Source organism: Alnus glutinosa, chromosome 11, assembly GCF_958979055.1.
Source record: "Alnus glutinosa chromosome 11, dhAlnGlut1.1, whole genome shotgun sequence".
Classification (NCBI taxonomy): domain Eukaryota; kingdom Viridiplantae; phylum Streptophyta; class Magnoliopsida; order Fagales; family Betulaceae; genus Alnus; species Alnus glutinosa.
In genome coordinates this window covers 26,219,997-26,241,961 of record NC_084896.1, presented here as the reverse complement: position 1 = coordinate 26,241,961, position 21,965 = coordinate 26,219,997, and the positions used below count along the sequence as shown (strand labels likewise).

The 21,965-nt window shown below is 35.2% G+C and overlaps 2 protein-coding genes across 2 annotated transcripts; one reads left to right on the top strand and one right to left on the bottom strand.

The window, feature by feature from the left end:
- Positions 1-1,668: 1,668 nt before the first annotated feature.
- On the bottom strand, positions 1,669-9,243 carry LOC133880896 (ceramide synthase LOH2). Its single transcript, XM_062319853.1, has 6 exons — positions 8,782-9,243; positions 7,346-7,554; positions 6,189-6,344; positions 3,062-3,247; positions 2,794-2,972; positions 1,669-2,035 (listed from the first exon to the last, which is right to left on the bottom strand). Exons 1-6 carry the CDS (start codon positions 8,896-8,898, stop codon positions 2,016-2,018), a joined length of 867 nt encoding a protein of 288 aa, XP_062175837.1. The 5' UTR covers positions 8,899-9,243; the 3' UTR covers positions 1,669-2,015.
- A 6,860-nt stretch (positions 9,244-16,103) lies between these two features.
- LOC133881809 (pre-mRNA-splicing factor SLU7-A-like) lies at positions 16,104-20,657 on the top strand. Its single transcript, XM_062320847.1, has 10 exons — positions 16,104-16,362; positions 16,930-17,093; positions 17,185-17,297; positions 17,628-18,041; positions 18,235-18,370; positions 18,818-19,117; positions 19,418-19,634; positions 19,777-19,880; positions 20,289-20,357; positions 20,438-20,657. The coding sequence occupies exons 1-10, from the start codon at positions 16,347-16,349 to the stop codon at positions 20,513-20,515; spliced, it is 1,611 nt and encodes a 536-aa protein (XP_062176831.1). The 5' UTR covers positions 16,104-16,346; the 3' UTR covers positions 20,516-20,657.
- The last annotated feature ends 1,308 nt before the right edge of the window (positions 20,658-21,965 follow it).

The window sequence follows — 21,965 nt, the reverse complement described above, 5'->3', positions numbered from 1 at the left end:
ACAGTTCTTGCAACGCTACATAGCTTTGCACTATTTACAATACTAAGCAAAATTTATTCTAGATTTTGTTTAAATAATTCGAAGGAGTGTGTTTTTAACTTTTTATTTAGTTATTTTAACTTAAAGATGTAAATAGTTAATTCATTGAGAGTACTATAAGGGGTCGGTGAACACCTTTGTCATTGAGAAGTTTCCTATTGAAATTATCTCAACCGTTCCTCGTAGAAGCTCGGTCTTTGTTTATATTATTGTGGACCATGGCTTTTATTGGAGTAGGGAAGTAAAAAGTTGTGTTTTAAGTTTTTTTTTTTTTTAAAAAAAAAAAAAAGAAAAAAATACTTGAAAGGAAATTACATCAACTAAGGCTAGGCAAGCCAAATAAAACACTAGGAAAGTAAGTATACGGGGACAATGCTTCTGAATATGTGGGCCCAATAATTCTTGGCACGGATGCCAAGAATACAACCACCATTGAAGGTGGTTAAATGTGTAGACGGAACCCAAATGACCCAAACACCAATTGTGTAACCGTTACAAAGAAAACAATGAGAATATATACAACAAAAAGCCCAAAAATACAAAGCAGAAAAACCCAACAAAACAGCAAAACACAGGCCAAACGGGAGTCGCCTGAGCTTGAAGGCCACGCGCCGGCCTATGACAACCTCTCTCATGCCGAAATTGCCGCAGACTGCCAGACGCCACCAACAACAGAGGTAGTGGGGGAAAAGTGGGAGCAACGTGATCCCCACACACCAGCGTGTGAGATGCACATGCTGGCGCGTGCAGGCCACGGGCCGTTGAGGGAAGGTTCGATGGATGTGCTATTGGTATAGGCTGAGTCGAGAGACCGCGGGGAGCATAGTGAAGAGGATCGTGTCGCGCTGAGTCCGACTGAAGAGCGTAGATCTAGTTTTGAAAAACTCGACCCAAAGTCCTAACCTAACTCGACGGTGAACACGGTGGATGAAGGTTTTGGCCGGTAGGGGTTGTGATGTTGGGAGTAAAAACAAAGATAAAAGCAAAAAGATAAAACCTCAAAAGAGGTAGATAAAGCCTCAAAAGAGGTGAATAAAGCCTTCAAGAAGGCAGTTGAAACCTCAGAAGAGGCTGGAAGGGGAGGGGAGGTAGGAAAAAGGAAGGAAGGGGGAAAGGGGAGGGTGGCCAAGGCTAACAAGGAAGTTTTCTTCAGGACCACAAAGAACAACAAAAACACAAACACACGGTATATTCTCCACCAGCAATGTATAATTTTGCCGGAAAATTTACTGAATTTTAACCCCCTTCTAAGAAACCAAAGTAAAACAAAGGAAAATTTTGATCAAGACAGTTATAGTTGCCATCCATTGGCAGTGAAAATCAATGATCTTTAACATTCAAAGAAAAAGTTAAGTGCAAGGTTCAAACCATAATGAGACAATAGCAGGATGAGGTTGAACATTTTCACGAGTAAAGCTAAAAATCACACTTTTATCACACTCGGTTGACGTGGCAGTATCAATCAGCCCTTGTTAAAAAAAACAAAAACATAAAAGATTGATTAACACTACAACATTAACAAGATGAGATAGTGATGGAATAGAAGTGTAGTTTCTAACATTACTCAATAAAATATAGGGGCAATGCCCACAAAAAAGGAAAAAAAAAAAAAAAAAAAAAAAAAAAAAAAAAAAAAAGAAAGATATTTTTTTCTTCTTTTTGGATCTTCATTTATCCGTTTTAAGCACTAATCAAAACAAACCATTATCCAGAGAACAATTATACACGAATAGCCTATTGTTTATACACCAAAAAGATATCATGAAGAGATATGCTTAATGGTCCTACCCACTCATCTCTACCCGAAGAATCGAGGGAAAATTAGAAACCAAATAAAGGTGCCAACCCCCTCCAATTGGTGCAATTGGAGATGACCGATTGAGATCAGAGACAAACCTACAACAAAGACGTCGAAAGTAATTCCCTGGGGGCTACATCATCAATGAGAGCATGAAAACTTGATCAAAATCTTCCACCTATTCATCGTCCTCTGAATCTGTATTAAACAGAGATAATAACTCTCAAGTGAGAAAATAAAAAATAAAAACGCTACTTTAGATTATAAATAAAATAATACATAATGGATAATGTTGCTTTTTCTTCTCTAATGCTCCGTTTGTTTCGACGTAAATTGGTTTCCGTCGTAAAATATTTTCGACGAAATCAATTTCAAAAGAAATTATTTTCTCGAAAATATTTTTCGGCGTTTGGTTCGGACGAAAAAATTACGAAAAGTGAAAAAAAAAAAGGAGCTATATTGTAGTGATTGTTATACCATTTCCTCATTCCAATTCATTTTTATATGTCAAATAGTGATAGTTATACCAACATGAAAGCACTAAGAGTTTCTTCAACAACTATCACAATCAAATTACCCTAAAACTATAAAGCAGGAGCAGAAAATTTTATTGAGGTAATGGGTATCCTCAATGTAACAAACGAGACCTGTAGAGTCGGAGTTTCATTTTTATGGGTAACATATAGGTATTCATCTCAACATTGGATTGATGAATTCTTCCTCCACATTTTATACTCTGGTATACCTGTTAGCCATTTTGAATCGAAGTGTGTGTGTATGTGATAGACAGATTTAGACCAAAGGCCATGGCATAACTGGTTATATCAGATTCCAGACAAAACAAAAAGATCTGTTCGATTTTTTATATTTTTTTTCCTCTGATAACTAGTAAAAAAAAATTATTAATAACAAGCTCATGCGACTAAATGATAACAGGAAAGAAGTGAGTGGCTTACCAGATCTTATATCTTCTCCAACTTTTCCTCTATTTTTCAATTGTCTCTGGATCATTGAGCATATAAGTACCCACCAGTATATGTGAAACACAAGTAACATCACCAACATTGTATTGAAAAGATAGTAAAGGAATCTATCATACGCCTCTGATGGATTCAAGCATTCAAGAAGATCACAGCTGGGAAATGCCAATAGTAAAAACAGGTAAGTAAATGGACCACTAAAGCCAAATATGGTGAAATAAAATCATTTACCAAGAGGGCAAACCTTGTTGCTTTTATAACCCAAAAAGGAAAGAATATTAGCCGTAGAATAAACCATGAAATGGCGAAGAATCCAAAGAAGACACTTGCTGCAAGCTCCTTCTCAGAATATTTAAAAACCTTAGCAGCTTCCATGAATACATCACTCGCATCATGCAGGGCAAGGATAATTGAGCCAATCCGAAAAAAGCTGTAAATGGAAAATTTAAAAGCTGTTCTCTCACTGGATATTTCCATGTTAACATTAATATAAATATTGTTTACTTACATCAACCTACTCTTATTTGAAAACCACAAAGCAAAATAGCAGACGTAACCCCCAAGGCCCAAGATTTTTCAATTTTAATCGTTCTCTTCCACAAACACTTTGTTGACACCTATGCACCTTTTATTTTTAAAAGTAATCGAAAATTTATTAAAAAGCGTAAAAGGTGCAACCCAAGTACAAGTATTCTCTGGAAAGAACCAACCAGAGAATCCTTGATATTGCATAATTTCAGTTCAGTACAGCTACAAAAGTGCTTTTCTTAATGTGATGTTGCATTAGCAATATTAAGATGGGACATGAATGTGAAGCCAAAAAGAAAGAGTAGAGCAAATACTACAACAAAAATAATGCCACAAACAGTATACTAACAATGAAAGTACCCCAGAATAAGAAAGCAATTATGGATGTACTTTATAAAGCATAGCAACTGACAAGCTGCTATACTGGGTATTGGCTAACACGGCAAACAACAACTAACTATCAGAAAGATGCAAGTAACTAGAACAGGGAATATAGTTCCATGAACAACTTATCAAAAAGCAACAAATGTTCCAAACAGAGAATAAAAACTGTCAAAAAAAATGAAAATAGTTAATGCAATTCCAAGAACATGGATAAACAGATATGTAAGGATCAGCTTAGCATACTCAGGCTGGTTTGTCACAGTAGAGTTAACAGAATGACAGACAATATTGCACTAATAGGATTAGGCTAAATTCTTTGCATTTTTTTTTTTTTTTTTTATAAGTAAAGTATATTCCAAAAAAAGCGCAGAGGGGCGCAACCCAAAGTACACAGATGTATACCTGATACCCCCTAATTCAAAGAGAAAGAAGAACACATGTCTAAAAAATTAGAATAAGAACACTCATAAATAGACTGTATCATCACTCTCCACATAAACAAGGTTTGTATCACCAACTTCTTTAAGTTAATCAAACCAGTCTTACAATCTTCAAAACTGTGTGCATTCCGTTCTTTCCATAGACACCATATCAAACACAACGGAGCCATTCTCCAAATTGGCACCAACAACCGGTTGCCCCTTTGCCCTCTCCAACTCCCCAACATTTCTTTCACCGATCGCGGCATTACCCACACAACACCAAACAACTGCAATATCGCACTCCACAATTCTGTAGCAACCATACAATGTAAGAACAAATGATCAATGGACTCTCCACAAGTCTTACACATATAGCACCAGTCCATCATAATAATATTCATCTTGCGTAAATTATCCAAAGTTAAGACTTTCCCTAAAGTCGCCGTCCACACAAAGAAAGCCACTGTTGAAGGAACATTAACTTTCCAAATACTCTTCCAAGGAAAATAAAATTGTATAGGACTAGATAATACCTTATAGTAAGACTTCACTTCAAATGATTTTCTTCGCGCTGGAATCCAACAAATTTTATCATCTCCTTCACACCTTACTTTAAGAGAATACATCTCAAAAAATCTAGAAACCATTTCCACCTCCCAATCATGTACAGGTCGAGTAAACAAAATATTCCACAGAATGTTACCATTTTGTCTCTGCATATTCTCCTCCACCCATGTATCCTTACCACACGCAATAGTAAACAATTCTGGAAAAAGAAGCTTTAAAGGTAGATCCCCACACCACACATCATGCCAAAACAAGATTCAAGAACTATCTCCGACCTCATATCTCACATGACCTGCAAAAGCATCCCAACCCCTCCTAATACATTTCCATACTCCCACTCCAAAAGAAACCCCAACCTCCTTTGAACACCAACCACCCCTCACACCACCTTTCTCCAAAGAACATCCCTTTCCGTAGCAAACCATCATAGCCACTTACCCAGCAATGCTCTATTAAACTTAATCATATTTCTCCCCAGAAACCTAATCTAGATGGTCCTTCTTTTAATTATGTTGGTGCTGAGGGGAGGCTATGTGGATGGAAAGAGCCTTTGAGAAGAGTGAGACTTTTGAGGTGCTGAAAGCTCTAAACGGCAATAAGGCCTCAGGCCCCAATGGTTTCTCTTTGGCCTTCTTTCAATCTTGTTTGGAGGTTCTAAAAGAGGATGTCATGAATTTCATGCCTTAGACAAGTTTGAAAGGAGCCTCAGTGACATTTTTATTGCCCTTATTCCCAAGAAAGAAGGGGCGGTGGATTTAAATATTTTCTCCCTATCAATCTTGTGGGCAATGTCTATAAAATTATCTCTAAAGCCCTAGCTCACAGGCTGAAATCGATGTCGGAGAAGGCTATTTCCAGGTCTCAGAATGCCTTTACTAGGGGGAGACAGATTTTAGACTCAATCCTTATTGCAAATGAATGCCTTGACAGTAAAAGTAGATCAAGGGATCCAAGTGTGCTCCGCAAATTGGACCTAGAGAAGGCTTACGATCATGTTAATTAGGATTTCTGATAAGCAAAAGTCCTCTGGTATTAATATAACATCTCAATAATTATAATTCATCATCACATAATTAAAATATTCATATACAATTCGATCATGTATCAGCCAAGCTTCCGTCTTAAAATGAAGCAAAAGCCCATTGTTTAACAATATATATTTCTAAGTAATCTGTCACTAATAATCAAAAACTAAAAATTCCAAAGACATCAGCAACCTACTGACTTTCTAGTTCCGAAATCGACAATAAAGGCAAGAGAAAATTAATCCAGAACACCTTTACAGGCACAGCTGGTTGCATGACAGTAAAATTAATAGAAATCAAGACAGCTCCATGCCAACAAATAGGATCTAAAAGAACACTACAAGAGATCCCGCACAAATGAAAGAACAACAAAAAACATTCAAATTTATGTCGTGTAGTACTGACTGCTAAGCCATTGTATGTTAGACAAAAACTGAAATAATACCTTGAAATATATGAGTACCCAATCAGGGCAACAGTAATTACATGATGAGACATCATCACTGAGAAATCCTTCCTTCGAGTCTCCCATGTAAGGAGGGCAGCAATGCTATAGATGTAGAATCCACATTGGCACATGTAGTAAAGCTTTAGGGGAAGCCTGACATGAGAAATGAAATGGTCAGTTCAGACAGTTTATGCCGACTCATTTTGACTGTATAACTCAAATATGTTTAGAACCATCCTAGAGAAAAGATTTTAAATACTCAAGTTGCTGCAAACATACATCCTGATCTGAAACCTACCAAGTACCACCCCCCCCCCCCCCCCCCCCCCCAAAAAAAAAAAAAAAAAGCGAGAGAGAGAGTTATGTTGTATGAAAAAAATCAGAACTGACCTGCTGTCTAGAGAAAGCAATATCATTCAATCAAATGCATTCAGGAGAGAAGCAAGGGTCACTTAAACTTAAGGCAATAAACCACACTTAACAACTAGATGAATATGCGAAAAAGAGCAAGAAGCTAACTCATTTGCATATTGCCATATGTCCTATAATCTGTGAGGAATTATGCTTGCCTATTATGACCAAAGTACATAATTGAAATTCCTTAATATTAATAAGTATTTGGTGTGTTGGGGGTGTTGAAAACAATAAAACTATAGTCAATCCTCCTTTACAAATTACTTTTTGAAAAGAGATTAGACATTCTACCCTGCAAGAAAAGAAAGCCCAAATCTTCCATCTTGTCCAAAGATTATGAAAAACAATGTATATTTATACCATAAAAATATATCTCAGAGAGAAAAGAAGACTGAAAAAAAACTGGGTCATCTTCCATTCAGTGCCAGCATATATATAGCTCTAACCATTCTAAAACAGTTGCAAGAGAAATTTTATCTCATAAATTATTTAGTTCCCTCTCAAGGAACCTGCACTAATTTGGCCCTCTTCTCTTACAATTACATAAATAATGCCTGAAATGATAAGCCTATTGTGCAATGCCATAGTAAAGTTTCGGAAAGCAGAGACATACCAACATGCGTTTAGACAATGCTTTTCTCTCGTTTTACAAAATACAAGCGACTTGGTCATTTTAATTGCACAATAACAAAAGGAATAAGACCCATTGCATTGAAAGTCCAAGCATGGGAATTACTCACAGCAGCTCTTGATTTGGCCAATCTCTAAAGAATCCTTTTGCATCCCTGAACCATGGTTCGTTGAATGTAATTTTGATAATGCATGCTTCGACAGTGGCATAGTATGTTAGCTTCCACATTGACTCCGAGCATTTTACAATCTTTCCCCGTGTTGCTTCATCAATCTTCAATGGAACATCTCCGTTACTCAACAACCAGATGGCCAACCTCTGAAAGAATAATTAAAATAACATTAATGTGAAATTATTGACAACGGATACTGTTTATCACAAAGACAAAAGGGTGTTTCACCGGAGATTTGTCATTAACAAAAAAAATAGAGAAGAAACATGACACTTGAAAAAAATTTGTCACATCAGTGGACACATGTATGCTCTCATGAGCAAAGTAGCTTATGACATGGATGTGTAAGTGAAGATGTAGAGAGGGAAAGTATGCGGTCTGTGGTTTGTGAAAAGTCAAGTACACATATTAACACTATGCAGAAGGTGACTTGTGATGTCTTCAAACAGGAAATAAGTACTATGAACCATTAAAATAATAAATAACTGGCCATATAATGGAAAAACTTCAGCAACAACATAGTTATTTTGCAAGCTGAGCTTTCTAAAAGTTTCCAATGCATCAACTGAAGCACGGAATATCAGCATCATGCAGTAACGTGGAGCCTTTAAGGGGAACATCTAATCCCAGTAACTTTGATATTCTATTATTACAACAGTCATAAGTTCCTAGGTTCCTTTTCATTTAATTTATCTGTTCACTTACTATTGCTCTATGTCATTGACAATCATTCATATGGAAAAATTGAATACACATCAATTGAACTTAGCACAGCAAATTCTTTACTTTTTTTTTTTCCTTTCTTGATTAGTTGTAACAACAATTTCAGATCTTCAACTCCTAAGGGCAAGCTTGTCTCCACCAATTACAACGGACCTGTCATGCTCAGTTCAAATTGATAGTGACAAAGAAACTTAAGCCATAACAGATGGCGCTGTATTATTATTGAACATATTCTTTCATCATTAGATTTCATGGACTCACAAAATGCCACTCTACGATCAATGCCTCACTTGAACCATTCTTGGTTAACATTTATTTACTTCCCCTTAACAATTATAGAGACCAACTAAAAATTCAATATCCTTGAGCAGCACATACATGCCGAATTGAATTATTATACAATTAAGTACTTGGAACCAAAGAAAAGTCAAGAACATGCACTCAACTAAACCTAATACAGCTCAATTTCAGCTTATTCATCTTTCTTGAAACCAAATGAATCGAACACAAGACATTAAGCTCAAAACTTACTTTTCCTTTCCACAAGTTTCTCATCGACCAAACACAAGGCTAAAAATCACCATAAAAAAAGAAGAATTCGCTAAAACAAAATGATCTAGGGCGAAGCAGATATAGAGCAAGAACCTTACGCGAAAGATGAATTTGTCAAAGAAGAACCTCGCGACGACGAAGCCGACAGCGTAGTAGACAGCGACGACGAAATGCCACGGGTGAGGCGCGCCTTTGTGGCTCCAGAACGATTCCATTCGAGCGTCCGAACCAGAGTTTTGCAGAGAAGCATCAATCGGCGAATCAGTCACCAGCGACACCTATAATCCAGCACCCGAAATCCGAGAATTGGATGCAATTAGCTCACGCAGGACAGCCTCCGAGATCTAAAATTCTTACCCTAATTTGCACAGGGAAGAGACATTTTGAGAGGCTTTTGGTAATTGAGCGAGACAGATAGAGGAGGTAGGTAGAAACGGAAATGAGAGAAGTGGAGGTTGAGATCTTGTGCAGCGTTATTCTTTATTGGCCGTTTCTTTCTCTCTTTTTTACTCTTCTTGAATCTTGGAATTGCTTCAAAGCAATAGTTATTTTATGCAACTGGTTTTGATGGCACTCACCTTTATATACCCAATTTAGAATTTACTTCTCCAGACGACTAAACTTGTATGAGATGAATTGAAGGTTCCGAGTGAAACCGGGCCCCCTTTACTAACTCCCTCTCCCTCCCCTTCCCTCCCCTTACTTTTACCTTCCCAAAAAACACATCAAATTGAAAACATTCTTTTTTTTTTTACTTTTTATATCACATCAATAATTTTTTATTATTATTTAATTAAAAAAATCCACAACAATACAAATTTTTTCCACTTTTCCATATAAATTTTTTCTACTTTATATCACATCAATTACTTTTTATTTTCACACAACAAAAAAATTCTCGCAAAGAGAAGGAGAGGGGATTACTATACAAATTAATTAATATAGATGCCGCCAGCAATTTTACCGTTTCTCATCAAATTTTACTCACTAAAATAATTAAAAATTACTTTTTCCTATTCTGGTGAGCCACTTTATTAAAATTCCTCCAGCAGCCTCATCATTTTAACTAGTTAATATTCACTATTCCATTTAAATAATAATTTTTTCATATTTTTTTATTTTTTCTCTATATAATCTTTTTACAAAAAATCATTCATATCCATGAAATAAGGACATTGTCGTAAGAGAAATAGGAGATGGGATAAGAAAATGAGAGAAAAAAAAAAAAAGAAAAAAAATGTGCTAATCATGTGAGAGAGAAAGGTGAAACAAAATTTGGTGAGTAGGATGTTGAATGAAAATGCCTCATCTAATTTGGTTAGTAATTTTAGTCATCAAATTTTTTTGGTTAAAATGGTGAGGCTGCTGTGAGTGGTTTTTCAGGATTTTCATCAAATTGGCTCACCAAAATAGCTAAAAAATTATTTTGGTGAGGCTACTAGGAATGCTCTTAGATGGTTAGTAATTTTTAATAATAAATATGAGAGTTTTTATAAAACATTTGTCTGAGTAAGTTTCGAACAATTTATCCGTCTCAAATAAACTTTATAAAATTTTTCTCATATTTATTATCTTGATAAATAGATATAACATGGCATTAGGCTTGTATGGTGTACGCTGAGTTTATTTTTTTATAATTATTATTATGAGAATAAAGAAACGAATAAACAAATTACATGGGAGGATATTCCCACTAACAATAGGAGAACAAAGAAAAATACTACCAAAAAAATTTTGGATAAAGGGCGAAAGTTAGTACTCCTATAAATCTTGAAAGCTGACCAGAAAACAAAAAGTTAAGAATGTCAGGCATTAGTGTGGAGATCTTCTAATCTAATGTAAGATGACTATGATGGAGAGCTAGGATTAATACTATAGAGCCTTCTTCAAGGATAATGTTATTGATCTTGAGTTTGTGGCTGAAGATATCGCAAGCAAAGTTGTTGAAGCTTCACTTTTTTTTAAAAAATGACCGGAAATCCTTTCAAGGTAAGGCTAATTTATGTACCCGCCTTCGTGGACTTCATCTAGAAGACTGGTCCCAAGAGATCAGTTTCAAGTCAATAGGGACTCAAACTTGAAAATGAATAACCCCAAGTGATCCTTTTAACCATTGAGTCCATCCCTTGAAGCTTAGCTTCGCCTCTATTTGGCTCCCATGGGGCCAACATTTGTTTTTGCAAAGAGAATAGAACCATTTGACTTTTGAGTTGGAACTACAACAAACAACAACAATCATAGAGAAGTTTTCTCCAAGCACAAGTCACAACATTAAAGTTGAGTTTGATGATGCCCATGGGTGGGGGAGACCAAGCGGGACAATATGGTAAAGGCCTCCTCAATGGTGAGGGAAGCAAAAGGCCTAATGATATTTTTGATCCAATATCCAATGGACAACCCTTCAAGCTTAAGGGTATCTAAAGGTCAGAAAATTGACACAAACACACATGGACAACCCTTCAAGCTTAAGGGTATCTAAAGGTCAGAAAATTGACACAAACACACACACCAAAAAAAATAAAAATAAAAGAAAAGAAAAGAAAAAAAAAAAAAAGAGAAGAAGAATAAGAAAAGAAAGAAAAAAAGGATGAGATGCTCATACGTCTCAATCGCTGAATTGCAAAGGGAACAAAAAAGGTTCTTGGGCTACTAGCTAGTGGGGAATGCAATTCCAAATCGGCGTTCACATGAAGAGAGGATTGAATGAGGAAGGAGATTGGAGAATTTTGTACTCAGAGTGGAAGATAAGTTTATCATTGGAGGGATGAAATTTTAAAATGTTCTCAACTATATAGTCGGAAAAGTTCAAAAAAAACAAGCGGATTCTTTTAGAATATTAATTAAATGATTAAATTAATCATTTCTTATCAACTTAAGGTTTTAGAATGAGCGATGATTTAATATAATATCAAAGCAGAAGTCTTAAATTCGAATCTCATCTCAATTAAATATTCTACGTTGAGTGAAATATTTATGAAATAAAAGTGTAGTGGGTGAACTTACTATTTATAGTTTATATAACCAATTTTACCAACTACTTCAACCAACAAATAAACCATAAGTAGTTTATATAAAACAGCTTTTAATAGGAAATGTGAGTCTTCTAGTAAATGCTTGACAGTTAAAACTTAAAAGCAATAGTTATAGCAATTAGCAAGAACAGAGTTGAATAATGAATATAAGGGTTTCACCCAACAAAAAAAAAAGTAAAATTGATTCACCAAAAAAAAAAAAAAAAAAAAGAAGAGAGAGAAAGATAGCATAATTGTAAATCTAAAATAAAAGTCTGAGTTCATATAGAAAAACAAAAATGAAAAAAAAAAAAAAAAAAAATTATGACTTTAGCTATCCAATTGTGTTTCTTGAATTAGTGTTTTTTTTTTCTTCCTAATTTTTTTTAATGAGTTTATTTCTTCGTAAAATGTTTTCATCTCCAAACACTTTTTCTTTGGAAAAACTGTTAATTTTCATGCACAAAGGCTCCGTTTGTTTCAACGTATAATGTTTTCTGTTAAAAAATATTTTGAACGAAATTATTTTTCAGTAAAATGATTTCAGTTGAAAACATTTTTTGATGTTTGATTTGTACATAAAATTAGCAATGACTGGCGACCTCTGTAAACTCTGGCGGCAAACTTTAGTCAATTGAAAAACTGAAAAATAAGAAAATCGTTTTTCAAAAAAAAATTTACGTCGAAACAAACGGAAAAAATGAATTTGATTCCGTTAACATCCAAATTTTCCAAGTTGAAAATGATTATTGATCAATCTGGTTGGCAAGTTTCGGGTGTTCGAGACTTTAAATGGGATGGGCTTGAGTTGGGCTTGGATCGGTGAGGACTTTCTCGTCCCAAACCCAACCAGTTTCCATCTTTAATCCGAACTTATTATATTGAATCTCCTACAATCCGGGCCTGAAAATCAAGTCCTTTTTCCAACGACCAGGCCTTATTTTTCTTCTTCCTTACGGTAGTGAATACTGAATAGTGACCATTTCAGCACTTTTATCTTCTATCAAATCAATTATTTGTTGGTAAAATATTCTTTTTCTTTGATACGTGCTACTATTAACTTCTAATGAGTCGTGAATGTTACAAGAATTTACTTCTTTTTTAGGGAAATTGTTCTTTACCTCTCAAACTATTACTTTATTTGTAATATTTTTACATACTTTAAAAAATTGCAATATCCTTTCAAACTATCTGATCCCTTTACTTCCAACCCCTTCTCTTAGGGCTTTTTTGTTAACTTTGATGGAAAATGAGTCATGTGCGATATGCATGATCCAAACCGATAATAATACCACTTCGTCAAATAAGTTATTCACTAACTAATTAAATTGACAAATCTTTTTTCAATCATTTCACTAATTATGAATTGTCACCTCAATTTATAAGAACTTTATAATGTCCCTATCAATACTCATTTAAACTTGATTTGAGGTATTGTGAACAAATGGAGATTGATATTTAAACACGAAATGTTTTTTGACATTTTTCCAACATACTCAGCTGAAGTAGTATGTTTAAGAGAAATGCTTGGTTGTACACTCTCATCCCACTCCTATCCCACCCTTGTGTATTTGGACCAATAATGTGAGAGATAGTAGAGAGAGTATAGTAGGACCCTATTTTTTTAACAACATTATTGGTCCACGTAGACAAGGGTGGGATAGAAGTGGGATAAGAGTGTACAACCAAGCATTTCTCTTTTTCTTTATAATATCATGTTTTGGATCAGGGTCAAATGTAATCCACTCCACCTCAGGAAAATGAGATAATTACATTACTGATCATTGGGGTTGGCCTAAATTACAAATTATTCATTGTGATATAAAAAGTTCATGGAAAGTCCCCGTGGTAAATTATGATTACGAATCACTCTTGAACTGTTTTTCCTTCCACTTAGTTAACAGATTCTGTTAGTTTATCACGTTATACCTAATAGGAAATCGACACGTGGTCACCTTAAGCCTAGGGGAGGCCATGCGTCAACCCTCATATGTGGTCGGGCCACCCCCGACAACTACCCATTTGCTATTTTCTATTTTTTTAAAAAAAATTATATATATATATATATATATATATATATATTGTAATGGACATGTGTCGATTTTTTATTGGGTATGATGTGGCAAACTAACAGAATCTGTTAATTTGGTCGAAGAAAATGGGTTCAGAAAGTGGTTCGTAATTATAGTTTACCATTGTGACAATTTATGAACTTTTTGTACCACATTGAGTGATTTGTAATTTAGGCCAACCCTAGGGATCAGCGGTGCAATTATCCCCATAAAAGTTGATAGCTGCATAGATATGAACTTTTCAATCTTTGGGCCGGGTAACCTTGTCTAGTTGGTTTTTGTGTCAATTTTCAAGCCAAATCAAGAAAATGCTCTACTGTAAATCTTACAAAGGCTCATACTTGTACTCAAATCCTTATTTTACAAAAAAAAACAAAAAGAATTTTGGGAGAACTTCACTTAAAAGTATTGAACTATTGTCTTTTTTAACTTAAAGTACCTGAATTTCAAAATTCTCAAATTAGGGTATCAATTTTTTAAAACGTTTCAATAACATGTCATCTGTTACGATTTACTGTTAAATCCTGCTAAAATTTTTAAAATACCCCAATCTTTTTTTAAAAAAAAAAATTATAAACTTTTTCAAAGATTCAAGTATAGGTATTTTTGTAAATTCTGTTAAATTATAACCAACACCTAAATCCTAACAATTTTTTTTTTTCCTCAAAAAAAAGAATGGATATTTTATAAATTTTGGCATGATTTAACAATAAATTCTAACGGATGACCTGTTATTGAGACGTTTTAAAAAATAGATACTATAGTTTGAGACGTTTTAAAGTTCAGATACATTAAATAAAAAAGGGTGATAGTTCGGTACCCTTAAGTAAAGTTATCCCAATAATTTAATTCAAAATAATGGCTTTGTTTGATAACATTTTTTCCTTCTCACTTTTGTTTTTTATTTGCAAAAAAACATTAACAAACAACCCACAACTCTAAACTCTCAAAACTTCTTTCAACTTTGCATCAACCTAGAAAGCTTTTTATGTATATATAATTTAAAAAACATTAACAAACGAGATCGATGTATTATGTAAGAATGTAATTTGGTTCAAGCATACTTGTTAAGGGTGAGGGTACTTAGCCAACATAAAATGTTGGAACATAAACTCATATGAAAACAAGAAAATAATATGTCGTTTTTCCTCGGTCTATATTTGTCCCCATTAATTTTATTCAATGGCGTGCATCGAGTTACATCAAGTTCGTCTCCAAAATACAATGATGTCCAAGCCTAATTTGACTGTGTTATGCACAAACGAAATTAAACTAGAATTTCTTCAGATTTTATTATATATTCAGGCAAGAACATTCATCCATTGTTTCATGTTAAACTTCAGAGTCTTGTTGAACTTCACCGAGTCTTTCACTTCCCATATTTTTGGATTACGTTTTCTATTTTCATTTTTTTGTTGGGCAGGTAATTTTATCTTAATTGTATCTTACTATACCAACATGAAGCTTTCAATCTACATTTTATATATAGATAACAAGAGCTTATCTAATTTTAGGATAGAGTTTTTCTTTAATATAGTTTATTATACTGACACATGTCCTTAGATCGAACATGTAAGTTTCGCATGCATATGTAATAAGGGTGCATTTGAGATTGCGATTTTATAGATAAAAAGTGCGATTTTAAACCAAATCGCAGAAAATGAACAATTGGAGAATTGTGTTTTTAAAAAATTGCGATTTGAAAACGTAGAAAACTACTTGTTCAAATCGCAAGCAATATGAAATTTTTTTTTAAAACGCAGAATTTTAAAAGGCTAATATGCGATTTTAAAGGCCAAAACTATGATTTTGCTAAGCTCTTAACTGCGTTTTTAAAAATTATTTTTTCAAATCACACATTTTAAAATTGTAAATCAAAACAGACCATAAGATTAATTTAGCATATGATTCTCGTATGCCTTTTTGAAAATATAAGTGACAATCACGTGCTCTAATAACAAACATCAATTTAATAGGTTAGATTAAAAGAATTTCATTATGCCAGAATTGGAGTAAAACTTTATCCCAAATTTTATAATGGGTTTGATTGGCATAGGATGGTCAATATTGTATGGTCCAAAATGTTTATTAAGACCCGGACAATATTGGTTGATTTTCTTCATCTTTTTTTTTTTTTTATTTTCCCAGTCACGTCTCCGTCTCATTTATCTTCAATTGATTTAAACTACTCAAACAAGTTGTTCAATTACTATTTATTGTGGCAGTATCGTGGGGCAAGTCCTGCAGACTTTCCCAATTGATAAGAAATCCATCTTTTGATTTTGTTTTTGATATTTGATTTTAATTTTTTTTTTCTCAAACAGGAGATAAAAAGAAAAAAGGAAAAAGAAAAAAGAAAAAAGAAAGCAAAGGAGCATTTCGTTGGGGCCACCAAGGGATTCAGGGAAAAATCCAGAATCCGTGCTTCTCTGATTCTCTCTGCTCCCCAAACAGAACCTCTCGGACTCGCTCTGTCGGCTCACCCTCCGATTCAACCATTCAGGTTCTTCGGCGCTCTCTCTCTCTCTCTCTTCTAGGGTTTCTGATTTCAGAGTCTTCCTCTGATCGTAGAGCTTGGGGATGGCGACCGCTTCAGGTACTTGGATCTTTTCGCTTCCCCGCTATTTCTCGTTCTCTCATAAGAACCTAATTTTATTGTACTCTCTATTTTATACTTCAATCTTCAAATTTTTTGGATCAATTGGAGCATCTGTTTCTATATTTTTTGGATCAAATGATTTGAAAGAGGGAGCATCAAGACCGGAGGATAATGTCATGGGTTCATTACTATAGGGGTCCATGTGTTGTATTTATCAATGAGAAAACCATGAAGCATGTGAAAACTACAAGTCTACAAGACATGTTACTTGTGCTGATAGTGGCTTATTTGCTTATGTTATTTATTTCGGAAATTTTTATATCGTATTACTGTTATAGGCTTATAGCTGTTGAGTAAGATGTATAGCGTGGATATTAATTGCTATAAAATTGGATTTCTTCTTTCTACTCGTGATAAATAATGTTGTTGGTTTTAACACTAATTTATCAAATTCCTGGTACTTAGTCCAATTCGCGATTTTGTGAAGTGTTGTCTTTCATCTTTCATGACGTTAACATTTTAAATCATCCAATATTTATTTTGTTTATATGGTGGGGCTTGCAGTTGCATTTAAGTCTAGGGAGGACCATCGGAAGCAAATTGAATTGGAAGAAGCGCGTAAAGCTGGGCTTGCACCTGCTGAGGTTGACGAGGATGGAAAAGAGATCAACCCTCATATTCCCCAGTATATGTCATCTGCACCTTGGTATCTCAATGCTGAAAGACCTGTAAGTATATTTCTTCTCTTGTTATTGGTCATCTAGACAGGCATGTAGAGCTTGTAAAAATTGAAATGTTCTTTATTTTTGCATCTTTCAGAGTTTAAAACATCAAAGGAAATGGAAATCAGATCCAAATTACACAAAATCATGGTATGACAGAGGTGCAAAGATTTACCAAGCTGACAAGTACAGGAAGGGTGCATGTGAAAAGTGAGTGATCTCTCTCCCTCCCCCCCACTTGAGTGTCAGTATACCTCCTACTCTATCTAGCAATCAAATGGCTAAAAAAACCTAGTCTAGCAATTTTACTTAGGGGCGCCTTGCACTTTTTTTTCTAAAACTTTCCATTACTTATCAACCAAAAAAAAAAAAAACCTAGTCTAGTAATTCGTCCAAAAGTCCATTGGTGGTAAAGCCAAAAACTTGGGTTTTTGGCTTGTGTACGACCTTCTCTTCTTACCAACCAAAAAGAAGCCTATGTTATTAGTTCTTGTCTTTATTGCATGTGCATCATAATAATTGATAAATGCTTTTTAATAGTTGTGGAGCTATGACACATGATTCAAAGTCATGCATGGATAGACCCCGGAAAGTGGGAGCAAAATGGACGAACAAACACATTGCCCCTGATGAAAAAATAGAGACATTTGAGCTTGACTATGATGGTAAACGGGACCGGTGGAATGGCTATGATGCATCCACTTATGCCTATGTCATTGAGAGATATGAAGCAAGAGATGAAGCTCGAAGGAAATTCCTGAAAGACCAACAACTTAAGAAACTTGAGGAGAAGAACAATAACCAAAATGATGAGGTTGGGGTAAGCGATGATGATGAAGAAGAAGATGGTCTAAAGGTAGATGAAGCCAAGGTTGATGAGAGCAAACAAATGGACTTTGCAAAGGTTGAAAAGCGTGTACGTACAACCGGTGGTGGAAGCACTGGAACTGTGAGGTGAGAGATCTCCTCTACTAGCACCTGTTTACTATCACTCCAATTAAAGAAGAAAAGTAAATGTTTTCCTTTTGGAATATAGAAAGTTCCATGGTTGTGTTTGCTTGGTCTCATATACAACTATGTGGAAATATATTCCCACTTTGTGTGTTGGATGTTATAAATAGTCATTACTTAAGTATACATTTTGCAGGAACTTGCGTATTCGGGAGGACACAGCTAAATATCTTTTAAATCTTGATGTCAACTCTGCACATTATGATCCCAAAACCCGATCCATGCGTGAAGATCCTTTGCCAGATGCAGATCCTAATGAGAAGTTCTATGGGGTAAGTGCCCTTGAAGATTAGATATTATATTATGTTAAATTACCGCTTGTCCCAAAAGCTTAAGTTAAAAGCCAAGGGGTTGGCTTAAGTGGTAAAGGCCTTGGTCTTTGTGGTAGTCCCATGAGGTCTAAGGTTCGAATCCCCTTGGGTGTAAACAATTCCTTGGGGCCAGCCTATCGGCGAAGCCGGAGTATTACCTGATCCGTGTGGAGGGGGCGCTTTACATGGGTTTGAGGTTTACCTTACAGGGGTGGGTACACGAAGTGGCCCTGACTTGGAGGGGTTCCTCGTCATAAAAAAAAGAAAAAAAAAGTTTAAGCTAATAGGAATGAATGTATTTAATCATTTAATTAATATTCTAACATATTATGATTTTTTTAAGGTGCAGCTGCAAGGTTATATTATATATTGATCTTACTTTGGTTTTTTTGAATTTTTATATTATAGGGAGATAATCAACATAGAGATAGTGGTGAAGCTTTGGAATTCAAGCAACTTAACATCCATGCTTGTGAAGCATTTGACAAGGGACAAGACATTCACATGCAAGCTGCTCCATCCCAAGCCGAGTTGCTTTATAAGAATTATACGGTCATCAAGGAGAAACTGAAATTCCAAACGAAGGACACCATCTTGGAGAAGTATGGCAATGCAGCTGCTGAAGAAGAACTTCCAATGGAGCTTCTTCTAGGACAAAGTGAAAGACAAGTTGAATATGATCGTGCTGGAAGGATAATAAAGGGGCAGGTATGATTTCTAGTAATGGTCTACTCTTAATTCTGTTACTCTTTTAATTTTTTGCAATTTTAACTTTTGATGAGCAAAAGATGCTCACAAAGAAGCATGTGGTTATATTGAGCATTAGAAGCTGAATTGCTTCTTCACGCTGTTATGGTTTTTCAATGAAATGAACTACATCAGATGGTGTATCTTGATCTGAATAATTTTCTTTAGCATTGTCAATCTTGTAAAATCATTACAGAGAAAGTCATCTTTCATGTTTTATTTTCTTGTTTGCTTAAATAGTCCAACTTATTCTATGTACAGGAGAGGGCACTTCCAAGAAGCAAATACGAAGAAGATGTTTACATTAACAACCACACATATGTTTGGGGTTCGTGGTGGAAGGATCATCAGTGGGGCTACAAGTGTTGCAAGCAGATGATCCGAAACAGCTATTGCACTGGTGCCGCCGGAATAGAAGCTGCTGAGGCTGCTACAGATCTTATGAAGGCTAATATTGCTCGTAAGGAAGCTACTGAAGGTGTGTATTATTTTCAGTCTTTTTATTTTGGGTCTTCCCATTTATGTAATATTCTTATTGAAATAAAAACCATATTTGTGTTGGTTTTCAATTTTTTCTATTATTGCTTAAAGTTGACATTGTATTATGAACATGAAAACAGAGTTGCCTCCGCCAGTGGAGGCGAAAAGGCTTGCTACTTGGGGAACTGATATACCTGATGATTTGGTTTTAGATGACAAGTTACTTGCTGAGGCGCTTAAAAAGGTGAACTTTATTATATTAGTTGTCTTTCTTCTTGTTCTTAATACTTTTGTCATCATCTACTTCTTTCTTATAAAAAAAAAAAATCATCTACTTTTTTCTTAATATAAAGTCTCATTAGGATTTTGTCATTAGAAGTGGTGTCTATAAACTTCTCTAGGCTTAATACAAGTTAGAATTTGAGTTGGTTTTTTAAGAAGTGGAAGGATAACCAATTAGAAGCAATCTAGCTCTATTAAGGGCATGAAATTTCAGAATAAGTAGCAGAGATATCTTGTTTATACCATCTAAATTTTGAATTGATCTGATTAAGCTTCAGAGGTGTACATTTAAATTTTGTTGCTAGATTAGTTTGTTAACATTGTTCTGCACATACATTATCATTAACTAAAATTTGTTTTGCTTGGACAGGAGGACGAAAGGAGGAGAGAAGAGAAAGATGACAGAAAACGTAAATACAACGTCAGATATAATGATGAGGTAGGATCTTTTAAAAGGGTAGTAGATTGTTTGTGTGGCTTTCTTGTGGAATTTTTCACCATCATTTTGATCTACTGTAGGTTACACACGAGGATATGGAAGCATATAGGATGAAGAAAGTCCATCACGACGATCCAATGAAGGAGTTCTTACACTAAGGTCACGCAGGTTCTTTTCCTTTCCCTCCTTCATTAGAAGACATGGTTGTTGGTGAGAAAAGAGAGGTATTGTAAGAAAGACGTTTGGTATGCAGAATGATTATTTCATTGGTTGGAATAAAACTCCGAATATGTATGTCAATATTTGTTACAATGGTGAATGGAATTAGTGTATTCAAATTTCTAAAAAATACCCTTATTATACAATTCTAATTTACATTTTATGTTTTTTTTTCTTTCTATTTTGTAAAAAATAAAAAAGAAGATAATTGATTGAAATATAATTTAGCCCTCCCAAACAATCAGTCTTTCTTCGGATGGCCCCCTAAACTACCAAAGCTTGCACTCTAGCCCTCCAAACTATTGGATCAAACGACTTATATACTAGTGATAAAGCTAAAGTGATAGAGTTAGATTAAGTCTCTTGCTGTTTAAATAAATGTTAAGCTAGTTGAGTTGTAATACACTAGGTCTATTATTTAGGGATAAGGTTAGATAGGTTATGCTACAAGTTCTATTGATGTAAATCACATCTAGAGGTTATCTAGATGTTTTGATATTCTATATATTCAAGCTACTGTCATACATTGAAGTATGCAGATGATCAAATAAACTCTAATCTCTATATGGTATCAGAGCCTTCTCAAGACTCACGTCTATGGCAATTCCTGCATCTGAAACCGATTCTACAAACACTTCACCTCCAATCTCCACCATCCTTCCCTCCTCCATCCCACCAATCCAGCTCCAAAATGTGTATCATCACATCTCCGAGAAACTCACCCAAGACAACTACATCCTCTGGCAGTTTCTCATGGTTCCCTTCTTAAAGGTCAAAATCTGTTCAGGTATATCGATGAAACAACTCCACGACCCTCTCAGCTCATTCTCGACACCACATCCGGTCTCTTAGTTGCAAATCCCGGCTATCAATCCTGGTATCATCAAGATTGGATGATCTTTAGTGCTATTATCTCCACCCTCTCCGTTGAAGCCTTACCCCGTGTCATTGGACTCTCAACTTTTCGTGAAGTATGGCTCACATTGGAAACTCTCAACAAAGTTTCCCAATTTATGCAAGACCCCTGGGACATTCATTGAATTGCAGTGAAGCGTATCTTGCACTATTTGAAGTCTACCATTTCTCATATTTTCTGCATTCACAAAAACTCCTCAGTAACTCATTGCCTTCTCGGATTCAGATTGGGCTAGCTGTCTAGATGACAGACGTTCCACATCAGGCTATTGTGTTCTTCTTGGTAGAAATTTTCTCTCACGGAGTTCCAAGAAACAACCAAGGGTATCTCACTCTAGTACTGAAGCCGAGTACAAAGCCATTGCAAATGCATTAGCCAAGTTAGTATGGATTCAAACTCTACTCGGTGAACTTGGTATCACTTCTCCTCGCCCACCAGTTTTGCATTGTGACAACATTGGAGCCACATATCTC